Raw genomic sequence first — 12,927 nt, 5'->3', positions numbered from 1 at the left:
CTTCTCTTTTCTTCTCTTCTTGTTCCCAGTCAAAGTCAAATCTCTCGCTCTCTGTCTACTTCATAAACTTAGACAAAACAGGGCCATGTGATGAGCGAAAAAAAAGGCCCCAGGCCTCGTTTGAGAGAGAGAGAGAGAGAGAGAGAGAGAGAGAGAGAGGGGGGGGGAAAGAAATGGACTAAAAGTGAGCGAAAGACTGACAGCAAGAGTTTTGGCGTGATTTAACGTGAGTGGGAGAGCTTGACGAGGACTGCCATGAACTGCTCTGGCGTGATAGGAGGAGAAGCAAGGGTCGGGGGAGGGGAAAAGGGGGTGTGGGAACAATGCATTGATTTGGTACGGGGAACCATGAGTGTGTGTGTGTTTGAATATGGGTGTGTGAGAGATTGTGTGTGTGTGTGTGTGGTTGCTCGAGCGCGCGTTTGTGTGTGTGTGGGCCGCTCCCCGTCTTGCCCTCCTCCTCCTCTTGGAGAAGTCTTGACTGTCATCTTGGGTCTGGGCTCAGCATGCCCCGTGCCCACACAAGCTAACCCGCTAATTGATTTCTCCAATTTGTCTTTTTTTCCCCTTCTTCTTCTTCTTTCCCCCCTTCCTCCTTTTCGTTCGCTTGCAGGGCCAGTTTTATCCGTTTAAGTCTAGTTGGGCACTCGCATATTGCCGCTTCGTTTCTAGCCTCCAGCCTCCAATTTCCAGTTCCCAAAAGCCACAGGAAGTTACATCGCTAGCAGAACACAACACTGCGAGCCACCGTGTGAAGGGAGGGGGGGCTGATCAAATCAGTCCTGCACACTCTTAGGGTTGTGTGTGTGTGTGTGTGTGTGTGTGTGTGTGTGTGTGTGTGTGTGTGTGTGTGTGTGTGTGTGTGTGTGTGTTGCACACGATGCGAAACACACATTTAGTCTCCAAGACCCAACCACTGCTTCGACAAGGCGCTGTGATTTGGTGGATGCTCGACAGTATGGACAAGGGGGGGCCTTAAACAACTTAACTCTAATCCTTTACAATTGCCGCTCGCTACGCGCGCTTCCCCACACACAAACCCATTTAGCGCGGCCGCCCCGAAAGCACAGCAAACCCCCCCTGTCTGGTCCTAACGAGGTTAAAAATCAAAGCAAGTGCACCTCGTTCCCAGCTCATATCACCACTGCCACCGCTTCAAGTTTTTTTGTGTGGTTTTTTTTGCTGTTGGGGAAAGTACATTTAAGACAAGGGGTGACGATAGGGAGTCAGTGGCTTAAGAAAACTCCCCTTGGCCAGAGAAAGACCGGAGGAAGTAGTAGTCCGATTATAGAGAGAGAGAGAGAGAGAGAGAGAGAGAGAGAGAGAGAGAGAGAGAGAGAGAGAGAGAGAGAGAGAGAGAGAGAGAGCAAGGGAGAAAAGGGGAAAAGGAAAGAAAGCAAGCACAAAAAAGTGAGAGAACATCACAAAAAAAGCCCAACCTTTTTCCCTCCTCTCGGCCTATAATTCACAAATAATATTTTGATAGCGAGCACATAATTTATGGCCCTTGACTGGGGGGGAGCTGTAGAGCTGGATGGAGGCCTGACTGGGGTGCTGGACAGCTGGAGTGTGAGTGGTGATGATGGTGGTGCAGGGCTAGCTGCTAGCTAGCTCACAGTTAGCGCTTGCTGCTTTCTTGCTTGGGAGTCCAGGCAGTGTAGCTGTGTAGCTTTGCTAGTTCGCTGCTGCTCTTTGCTATGTTTCTTGCCCAGGCCGTGTGGCTGTGAAACGTCGCTAGTTCGCTGCTGCTGCTGCTCACTGTGTTTCTTGCATGGGAGTCTAGTCCATGTCGCTGTGTAACTTCGCTAGTTTGCTAGTTGCTGCTTGCTGTGCTTCTTGCCCAGACCGTGTGGCTGTGTAACTTTGTTTCCCTGTTTTGTTTTATGGTGCTCAGCACCTCATTAGCCGCTTGGCTGGGGCTTCCAGGGGGACTTGTTGCCAAGGAGAGAGAGGGAGAGCCGAAGCCGTTTCCACCGAGCAGTTGTTACTCACCCCCGTCGGCAACCCCCCCACCCCTTTAAATACGCCAGAGGCTAATTCGCCCTGCGGCGTCGGTCATATACAATTTCCTTTTACATATTCATATTTCATGTATACTGTGTGTGTGGTTGTGTGTGTGTGTGCGCGTGTGTGTGTGTGTGTGTGTGGGCAGGCGGGGTCGTAATTATTTACACATTACACTCTGGGAATGCCAAGCGGTCGTGATTTTATGTGGCTGGCGTGTTGCTATAGGCTACCCTCCATTTGAAATTTGTAGTACAATATTTCGGCTGCTTCATACACATATACACGTATAAATACGTACATTTGCTGCATGTGAATATGTGTGTGTTTTACAGTATAGTTGAGAGAAATTATGCTGAACAGTTTAGATAGCATACCATATAACATCTTTGGTATGTTCAAAATGTATATTAAAAATAGGGAAAAAAACATGGTATATGGAATGGGATTCAGTTAACCAACCTAAATGGGTTGTATACAAATGGAAGCTAATTGCAGCATATTGGAATATTGATCTGAAATCATATTTGTCATATTAGCAAAACAAGATGTTTTGCAATAATTTCACCATCATTAAATGAAGGCCCCATTAATAAATGTAAACAGATAATAGGATGAACACTTCTCTTCACAAACAAGGGAGTCAAATTTTGTTTATTTTAAGGAAAACAGTGTTGGCATAATTCTTGGCATTGAAGCAACGGGAAAGGGCATTTCAGGCGCGGTGCATGGTGGGGGGTGCTTGCTAGGGTGGCATTAGTGTGAGAGATGGCACGCTGTGCAATAGTGAGATGTGTGTGTGTGTGTCTGTGTGTGTCTGTGTGTGTGTGTGTGTGTGTGTGTGTGTGTGTGTGTGTGTGCATGCGTGCATGTTTGTGTGTGCGTGCGTGCCTGTGTGAGAGAGATGGCAAGCAGTGCAGTAGTGACATAGCTGTGTGTGTGTGTGTGTGTGTGTGTGTGTGTGTGTGTGTGTGTGTGTGTGTGTGTGTGTGTGTGTGTGTGTCTGTGTGAGATAGAGTATTTGTTTGTGTAGGTGTGTGTGAGATGGCATTGTGTTTGTGGGTCTGCCTGCAGGAGGCCTGACATACTTGTGCAAGGAATGCTGCCAACCCTGTGTGCGTTGCTGAGTTTTTTTTGTGTGTGTGCATGGTTGGGTATGTGTGCAAATGTTTGTTCAAGTGTGCGTTCGTGTGTGTGTGTGTGTGTGTGTGTGTGTGTGTGTGTGTGTGTGTGTGTGTGTGTGCGCGCGTGTGTGTATGTGTGTGTTTCTGGGTATGTGTTTTGCTTACCTCTGTAGGGGTCTGGCTGGTTCAGGTCTGGCGAGGTGGCTGACTGGACGGGCAGCTGTGGGACTGGCACTTGGTTTGGCATCGGATGGCTGCCCCGCAGACCCACGCCATCCTCACGGTGGGCACCCACCTGCACGCGCAAACACACACACACAGAAAACACGTTCATATTTACTACACACAGTCTCGCTCCCTCTCCCTCAAACACACTCACCTTACACACACAAAAAACAAATGTATTTATTACACACAGTCTCTCTCTTGCCCAGCCCCACTCTCCCGCTCTTTCTCTGACACACACAGAAACACAAACACAGACAACAAATTTATTTTTGTTTTATAGGCTCAACATTCACACCACCTTTTTCAAACAGCGTTTCTCTTTCTCATGCACACACACACAAAAAAATACTTATTTTAGGTTCAGAGTCTCCAAGCTCACACAATCTCTCATTCTCTCTCTCTCTCTCTCTCTCTCTCTCTCTCTCTCTCTCTCTCTCTCTCTCTCTCTCTCTCAAACACACACTAACACACAGACAGACTGGCTGCCCCCCAGATTGCCTACAAAGGAGCACTTTCTACACTACCGCCAGTGACCTACAGAGGGCACTCTATCCACACGCTATCACCAAGAAGAAGGTGCCGCTGAAGATTTATTGAGGGGGAAAAGATGGGTGAGGAGGAATAGAGCAAAAGAGAGTTCACGAGAGGAAAGATTCAAACAGGAGGGAGAGGTAAACAAGTTGGAAAAAAGAGGGAAAGAGGTAGAGAAATCAGTGAGAGAGAGAAGAAGAAGAAGAAGACTTTACAATGAAGAGAAAGATAGAAAGATAGAAAGAAAGATAGAAAGAAAGAGAGACAGACAGAAAGGGAGAGGGTGACGAACAGAGGGAGAGGAAATGGAGGAAACATAGTAGAGAAGTATAAAGAGCAGTAACGCAAGGGAGAAAGAGAGCAAAAGAACAAGGGACACAGAAAGAGAAAGAGCAGACGAAGAGTTTGGGGAGACAGAGAATGGAGAGAGTGAGAGAGAAGATGACGAAGGGAGAGAGAGAGAGAAGGAAAGAAGGAGTGAAGGAAGGAAGGAGCAGTTCCCTCGCACCTCTGTGCTCCCCGCCCCTCCTCCGCCGCCACACTCTAAGGAGCCGCTGATGCAGGTATAACGCGGCGTCGTATCACATCGCGTGGTGTGGCGGGCGTACGCGTACACGCAGAGGAGCCATCCCTCCTCTCCTCTCCTCTCCCCATCTCCCAGGGAGCCTTGCAGGAGTGCGCCCATTCTCTCCCCCATCTGGCTTCCATCATGTCCGCCAACACAACTGACAATTATCTTAATGCCCATATGTTTAATTGTGGGCTTCCTAATTCCCCCGACAGAATCGGCGGATCCGTCAGGAATTGCTTTTTGGCAGAATTAACTCTCCCTCCCTCCCTTACCTCTCCCTTTCTCTCTTTCTCTTTCTCTCTCCATCGCTTGCACTCCACCTTTCTATATCACTCTCTTCCACTTCTCTCACTCTTGTGATTTTTTTAAAGGAAATTTGAGCACCTGCCAAACCCCCCACCCCACCCCAAAAACCACTCTCCACATTTCCCCCTCCCTGCACACACACACACACACACACACACACACACACACACACACACACACACACACACACACACACACACACACACACACACACACACACACACACACACACACACACACACACACACACACACTACTCTACACCACACCACACCACACCACACCACACACACTTCCCTTCCCTTTTTGCCTGTGTAATTCCAGCTAAGCCTCTGACAGCTCCTAGATGTCAGTGACGCCTCCCCAGCCCCATGCAAATATCAGAAAATGTCGAAGGGGGCTTTTGTGGCGGGAACAGGCGCGCGGAGTGTGTTCCAAGACGCCATTTGTTTGCTTGTCTTTCATCAGCGCGCGGCCCCCAAATGCAAAATGGCACTCTCCTGGCTGAGGATGGAAGACTCTGGCGTACATATTTAATGGGGCTTTTTTATATTTCAAGGCTCCCTCTCTCTGTGTGTGGTGTGTGTGTGTGTGCTGTGTGTGTGTGTGTGTGTGTGTGTGTGTGTGTGTGTGTGTGTGTGTGTGTGTGTGTGTGTGTGTGTGTGTGTGTGTGTGTGTGTGTGTGTGTGTGTGTGTGTGTGTGACGGGAAGTCGGTGGTGGGGTGTCGCTTGGGAGAGCGGCTTGCTCCATGTCACCCTGTCAGCCTTGCCACCGCTAATCAGGAAGATGGTGCCTCAACACACACACACACACACACACACACACACACACACACACACACACACACACACACACACACACACACACACACACACACACACACACACACACACACACACACAACCACCATTATGCAGAGAGAGAGAGAGAGAGAGAGAGAGAGAGAGAGAGAGAGAGAGAGAGAGAGAGAGATAGAGACAGACAGACAGAAAAAGAGAGAGAAAGCTGAAGAGATAGAGGATACAGAAAGAGAGAGAGAGACAGAGAGAGTTACAGAGATAGTGGAAAGAGACAGAGGAAGAGAAAGATAAAAAGAAAGGAGTTAGAGAGTGAGAGATAGAAGGGAAGAAAGATAGAGATAGAGAAAGAGATATAATGTGGAAGTTTCTGGGTCAAGAGTGGAGACAAAGCTGAACTGGAACTTGCTGTGATGCGAGGTGGTGACGATGGGGCAAAGGCGGCCATCCGCTCTGGGCTTTCGTCCCCCACCCCCAAACCGCCCCCCCCGGTGTTTGTTTCTGCTCACGTACCTTTTCATTTATGTCTTTTTTTTGGGTATTTTTTTGCCGGGTGTTTTGTTCTATTTGCCTCCCGATGCCTGATCCTGATAAATGCGTAAGGCTCGCATTTAGGATTTTCATTGTTTTCCGAGGCCACTTTGACACCACACCGCCACGCACGCCGTGAAAAGTGCTGGCTGATGCTAAACTAAGTGGCCTATAAAGGGAAAGGAGGCCATGGCTGCTGGAGTGGAATATTATTATCTGTCGGAGTGCAATATCATCTACTGGACTTGCTCGCAAAGCCATTATTGTTTTGTGCTACTCACACCTACAGAATGTATGTTTTATCGCTCATTGATTTAAAAAAAAAAAGATACTTTTTATTTGGCATTTATGCCTTTATTTACACAGGGCAGAATGAGAAATGACAGGAAGGTCGTGGGAGGGAGAGACAGGTGAGGATCAGGAAATGACTTCAGGCCAGACTCAAACCCGTGCCCCTGGCGTAACAGTATGGTACCTTAGCTTTTTGAATCTTATTGGGATAGCATTACAAAGTAGACAGACGTTTTCGGTCTAGGCCCGATAAATACATTCAAGAACTGTAATTGAGAGTGTTGCTTTTCTCTAAACAAATCTACTGTTTGCAATCTGGAGATGAATACACTTCCTCAAAAAAAATGCTCATTGTCTGTTGCTTTCGTTAAGTCTGAGTAACAGGGGATTTGTTTTGTTTTCATATTTATTAACATAAGTGTGAATCAGGACGATTTGGAATGATTGCATATTCCTTTTTTTGTTTTCTAATATGGATTGGCTTTCGTAAGCATTTGTTTAACGTTGTGGGATTATAGAATATAAGTATTACATGCAAGAATGTGTCCATGAAATTGATAATTTGTGTGCATTTCATAGCGTTTCAATATTCAGTCACAGACATACTGCCAAATGGAGAGGGGACTTATTTAAAACACCTGTGCTCCCAAATACAGTACATTTGCTGCTGTAATATCTTGTTATCATGGATAATATTCAAGAATATCCACATCTACTATGCGTTTTTTCTCCTTTGTTTAGATATATTGTAAAATATTGAGTATTGTAAATGTTATGGCTGCATATGCTAATTGTCACAGAATGGAAGGACTGATGGCAATTTATACGATAGTTCAGGCCCACAGTCTCAAACAGATACAGAAGTCTACTTGCCCCCATAGCCACATGAATATGGACACACACACACACACACACACACACACACACACACACACACACACACACACACACACACACACACACACACACACACACACACACACACACACACACACACACGCATCCTTCCACTCAGAGATGTGCACAGCGTTCGCGAGAGCCACGAGCAGTTTATGTGACCTAACATCTGGACAACGGTCACGATCAAGAGAGAGCCTCTGGCTCCTGCTAGCGACGCATGTGCTACAGAATGAAATTACACATTTACCAAACGAATGAAATTATAAATTATAACACTATCAAAAACAGAGCTTCTGTGTCTGTAGGGCTGTGTGCAAATGCATCTCGAACAGCATGAAGGCAGCACATGACATCTAGCGACTGGGTAAAAAAAAAAGAAAAAAAGTAAAAGAAAAGAGGCCTCAGCGTTGGGAAATGCTCGAGGAAACGAAGCACATGAAGAAGACGAGAGGAAAAAAAAACAGAAAGAGAAGAAGAAAGCGTTGGAGGGAAAGAGAGAAGAGAGGGTTTATATGATGGGAATCAAAGTGCATTTATCAAAAATGCTGAAGGGTAAAAAAAGAGAGAGAACACCCTCTTGCTCACCCCATCTCTGATTCACACTAGATCACTCGCTGTTCCTGTAAACGCACCACAGTAAACGTGTGATGTCGGGTGGTCTGACCAGCTTGGATGAGGTTCTGTGGAGCTGTAAACTACAGTAGATGTTCTGCAACTCTGTGTGTGTGTGTGTGTGTGTGTGTTGCGTGTGTGTGTTGTGTGTGTGTGTGTGTGTGTGTGTGTGTGTGTGTGTGTGTGTGTGTGTGTGTGTGTGTGTGTGTGTGTGTGCGCGCATGTGTGTGTGTGTGTGTGTGTTTGCAAGTCTGTGCATGTGTGTTTCTTTGAGTACTACTACACTTGGGTGTGTACGTGTATGTTTGCATGTCTGAGGGCATACAGTATGTGTACGCGTCTGTGTACGCGTCTGTGTGTGTATGTTCGTGCGTGCATGTGTGTACACTTGTGAGTTGTACATGTGTGTGTGTGTGTACATGTACACTCATGTGTAGTACATGCGTGTGTGTGTGTAGTGTACACTTTTCTCTTTTTTCTTCCCCAAAAGCTCAAAAAAGCATGCTGACCCCTGGCCGGCGTTCAAAGCGGAGGGAAAATTGCTTCCTCATGACGCTGCCATAATAAAGAGAGAGAGAGAGAGAGAGAGAGAGAGAGAGAGAGAGAGAGAGAGAGAGAGAGAGAGAGAGAGAGAGAGAGAGAGAGAGAGAGTGCTATTACTGCATAAGAGCCATCACAGCACAGCAAAGCACAGCCTGGCTTCAGACCAGCCAACGCAGTAAAGATGAAACGGGACATTCAGACCATCACAGCGCTCTAATGAAAGCACTAAAAAAACCTCAGCGCTGAAAGACAAGAAAGAGAGACGGAAAGAGAGAGAGAGAGAGAGAGAGAGAGAGAGAGAGAGAGAGAGAGAGAGAGAGAGAGAGAGATTCTAAGACAGAAATATAGAAAGAAACAAAGTAGGAAGAGACAGGAATAAATAAAATGGAATGAACAGAATACATGATAAAAGAAAGAAAGAAAGAAAGAAAGAAAGAAAGAAAGAAAGAAAGAAAGAAAGAAAGAAAGAAAGAAAGAAAGAAAGAAAGAAAGAAATGAAGCAAGTACATGAAAAAGGCAGACAGACGAACAGGATGAGACTTAATAAGTGAATAAAAGTAATACATTGTCATACAGGGGTGTCGAGTAGTCAGAAAAAGTTTCTTTAAAGAGAAAAATGTGTGATCCAAACACCCCCCCCCCACACACACACACACACACACACACACTTTCTCTCCACACATGCACGCACGCACGTAAACACGCACAGACACACAGACACACACACAGCAGGTGTCTGTGTATCCAGGCTCTACTGTCTTCTCCCAGACGTGCAGGAATTATAAATGTGTTGCTTTTAAAAACCTGCCATCTTTCCCCATCACTGTAAAGTCACTTCAGATGGAGACTGATTGGGCTGGCTGGATTGTTTTTTTTCCTCTCCTCTCTCTCTCTTTGCGATATGAGCTTATTATGTCACAAAAGATGTTAAGCAGCTTGTAAAACGGAGCGAAATGGCCCACACGGCAAAACAAAAATGTTGGTTTTCCTGTGTGTGAAAATACACTGCACTGCGCTGTTACGAAAGCCAGTTACTGAACAGGGCCAGACCATATCAACACATTCCAGAATCACTGGTCACGCAAGGCCTGTGTGTGTGTGTGTGTGTGTGTGTGCGTGCGCGTGTGTGTACATATGGTATACGTGTGTGTGCACACACGTGTGTGTTTGTGCGTGTGTGCTTGTGCATGCGTGGTTGAGTTAGCATGCATGGTGTGTGTGTGTGTAGTGTGTGTAGTGTGTGTGTGTGTGTCCATAAGCGTGCAAGCGTTCATCCCAAGGTCAATTTTCGAATCAAGAGAGCATCCGTCAAAGGAGTGATACAATAGACGGACACGTTTATGGCCCCCAAAATAGACCCTCTGGACGCGAAGAACAAAAGCATTTGGAGAGATGGTGGGACGGGTCGGTAGGGGGATAGGAAGAGAAGAGGGAAGGGGGGAAGAGAAAAGAGGAGGGGTGGGGGTGTATGGCGCTTCATTTAAGGAGGGGTGGGCTGGTAGAGAACAGAAGAGAAGAGAAAGGAAGAGAAGAGAAGAGAAGAGAAAGGAAGAGAAGGGAAGAGAAGAGAAGAGAAGAGAAGAGAAGAGAAGAGAAGAGAAGAGAAGAGAGGAGAAGAGAAGAGAAAAGAAAGGAAGAGAGAAGATAGAAGAGAAGAGGAGCGAAAGTAGGGAGCTTTACTTAAGGAGAATGGTTAAGATTAGTGTGAATAGTTGGAATGAAATTGGGTTCCTGTGAGGGCAACATGAGAAGTACTGAGAGTGGACATCAAACATATTCACTAGTGGAGTGTTGGAGTGTCTGCAGAGGTGCTACAATTGATGGGAGGTCAAGAGCTGTGTGCGGCGTGCGTGTGTGTGTGTGTGCGTGTGTGTGTGTGTGCACGTGTGTGTACATGTGCATTGCGTGAGTGTTGCTTTCCGATTCTCCCTGTGAAGACCAAATGAAAGCAGTGACATGCTGCTCTGCTTTCAAGAAGGAAGTTTCATTTGGCACTCCCTCCGCCTGATGCGCCACACAACCCCATCCACACACACACACGCACACGCACACAAACACGCGCACATACACACACATGGCCTGATGCGACACACAACCCCGCACACGCACGCACGCACGCACGCACGCACGCACGCACACACACACACACTCTCCTTGTTGCTCTGCTGGTGGTTCTGAATGGGAACTATACAGTCATGTGGGCCAACACAGCTGCTAAGCATTTAGTGGAGCCCTGGACTTGCAGATGTAGCGTCTTTAGATGTTAATTCAATTAAGACAGGGCCGGGGCCTGTTCTTAGGCTGGCAAACGGCAAGAGAGAAGGGCCAGTGCATTGCTGCGCTTCTATGCATATGCAAATGCTTAGGTCTGAAGCACAGCGCAACGGCTCTTCTCTCCACAACACACAATGGCATGGCTTTATATGCATATACAGTGTACATATATATATATATATATATACGTGTATATGGAGGGGAAACGTTGCAACGTTCAGGTCTTGTCAGTCTGGGTAATTAAGTATGAAAATGCATGCACGCTTGTTTGGCCAACGTGAATGCATACATACCCCCGTGGGAGAGCTTTGCAAAACACAAGTATGTATATATGGGAGAGGGAATGTCTAAAACATATGAGTACTGTACAGGTCTAGACTCCCTTCGGTAATTAAGTAGGAAAATAATTGCATCTTATTTCGTTTGTTTGTACTTCCTAGTTGTTTTGACGTCCCAGTAGTAAAGGCCTTCTTTTCCATTTGTTGGACTTTTACACCTTTATTATTCAGCTTTAAGTCACGGCTGAAATGTTCACTAAAACCAGTCAAAACGGTAACCACTGATAAATGAAATGGCAACATGTATGTTTTAATTGTACATGGTCCCTAATAAAATTGAATTGAATTGAATTGAGATAGGAGAGTGAGAGAGACAGGAAATGAGCGGGGAGAGAGAGATGGGGAAGGATCGTGAAATGACCTCGGGCTGGATTCGAACCCGGGTCCCCTTAGCGTAACGGTACGGCGCACTAGCCCACTGAGTCATGTCGCCCCTAAGTAAAGACCGCATGCACAGAAGGCTCCATTCTGTGCTGAAGCGGCAGTAAGATGTTGGCTGGCTGAAGCTGTCAATTTGGACAGAGTTGTCGACTGAAGTCTGACGAATTAATCATAGCCAGAGAGTCGTGATTGTGACACTTGACGCTGTAGCATTGCTTTCCCATGATCTCACAGTTCTCTCTCTCTCTCTCTCTCTCTCTCTCTCTCTCTCTCTCTCTCTCTCTCTCTCTCTCTCTCTCTCTCTCTCTCTCTCTCTCTCTCTCTCTCTCACACACACACACACACACAAACACATGCACGGCAGCTGTTTGAGCTCCACGATCTCCATGAGAAGTGTCACCTCAAATGTTTTAAGACGTGAGACATAAAAAATGTCGGCTAATCGGTGCTTTTCTAAGTTGCGAGTAGGATACTGTAAACGTGCTGCAAGCGGGCTCAAAGATGAAGGGGACAGATTACAGGAGCAAGAGGAGATTTTCTTTCCCTCTCTGAACCTCTTTCTCTCTGTTTTTATCTCTCTCTCTCTGCTTTTTATCCAACTCTCTCTTCCTACTTATTTTCTTGTTGCATCTCTCTCTCTCTCTCTCTCTCTCTCTCTCTCTCTCTCTCTCTCTCTCTCTCTCTCTCTCTCTCTCCTCTATCACTCATCTATCAATTCATATGGCGGACTGACTCAGGATGACTGGCTGACTCTCACCCTCAGACGGTGAGCAGGAGTGCTGGGTGCTTCCCTGTGCTGAAGGACGGCAGCTTAATGGCCAGCCCACATCTTAAGCACTTTAGCCCAGCTAAACACAGTCTGGGACCCAGCACAGAACAGAACAGCACAGAACAGCACAGCGCAGCGCTACAATCCATCTTTGACTGTTTTTCACTGGAACTGGGCGTGCTGGCTGAGAGAGGGAAGATGGGACGGTGTTTGTGTGTGTGTGTTTGTGTGTGTGTGTGTGTGTGTGTGTTTGTGTGTGTGTGTGTGTGTGCGTGCGTGCGTACGTGCGTGTGTAAGCATGCATTTGTGAAACAGACACTGTGTTTGTGTTTGTGTGTATGCATGTGTGAAAGAGAGACAGAGAAAGATAATGAGTGTGTGTGTGTGTGTGTGTGTGTGTGTGTGTGTGTGTGTGTGTGTGTGTGTGTGTGTGTGTGTGTGTGTGTGTGTGTGTGTGTGTGAAAGAGTGTCAAAGTGTGTGTGTGTATATGTCAATGTGACACAGAGTAACCATGTGTGTGAGAGAGAGAGAGACAGACAGACAGAGAGAATGTGTGTGTGTGTGTGTAAGCATGAAAGAGTGTCTGTGAAAGACAAAGTGTCTGTGTGTGTGTGTGTCAATTTGTATGTGTCTGGGTGTGTGACCACATGTGTGTGTGTGTGTGCACAATGCTGCAGACACCAGGGGGCAGAGTGGGGCCAGTGCTGTAGTGTAGCGGCCGCAGC

The 12,927-nt window shown here is 46.7% G+C and overlaps 1 protein-coding gene across 13 annotated transcripts in view; it reads right to left on the bottom strand.

Annotated features, from left to right (window-relative positions):
* Positions 1–12,927, bottom strand: part of LOC134458329 (transcription factor 4-like) — a 258,033-nt gene that overhangs the window by 14,406 nt on the left and 230,700 nt on the right. For all 13 annotated transcript variants that reach the window (XM_063210571.1, XM_063210578.1, XM_063210568.1 and 10 more), the window contains one exon: positions 3,294–3,423. In XM_063210571.1, coding sequence (XP_063066641.1) covers positions 3,294–3,423 — 130 coding nt within the window. The remainder of the gene's footprint in view (positions 1–3,293; positions 3,424–12,927) is intronic.

Source organism: Engraulis encrasicolus, chromosome 11, assembly GCF_034702125.1.
Source record: "Engraulis encrasicolus isolate BLACKSEA-1 chromosome 11, IST_EnEncr_1.0, whole genome shotgun sequence".
Lineage (NCBI taxonomy): Eukaryota > Metazoa > Chordata > Actinopteri > Clupeiformes > Engraulidae > Engraulis > Engraulis encrasicolus.
Note: the sequence above shows the minus strand (reverse complement) of the source record. Positions and strands in the feature narration are given on the sequence as shown.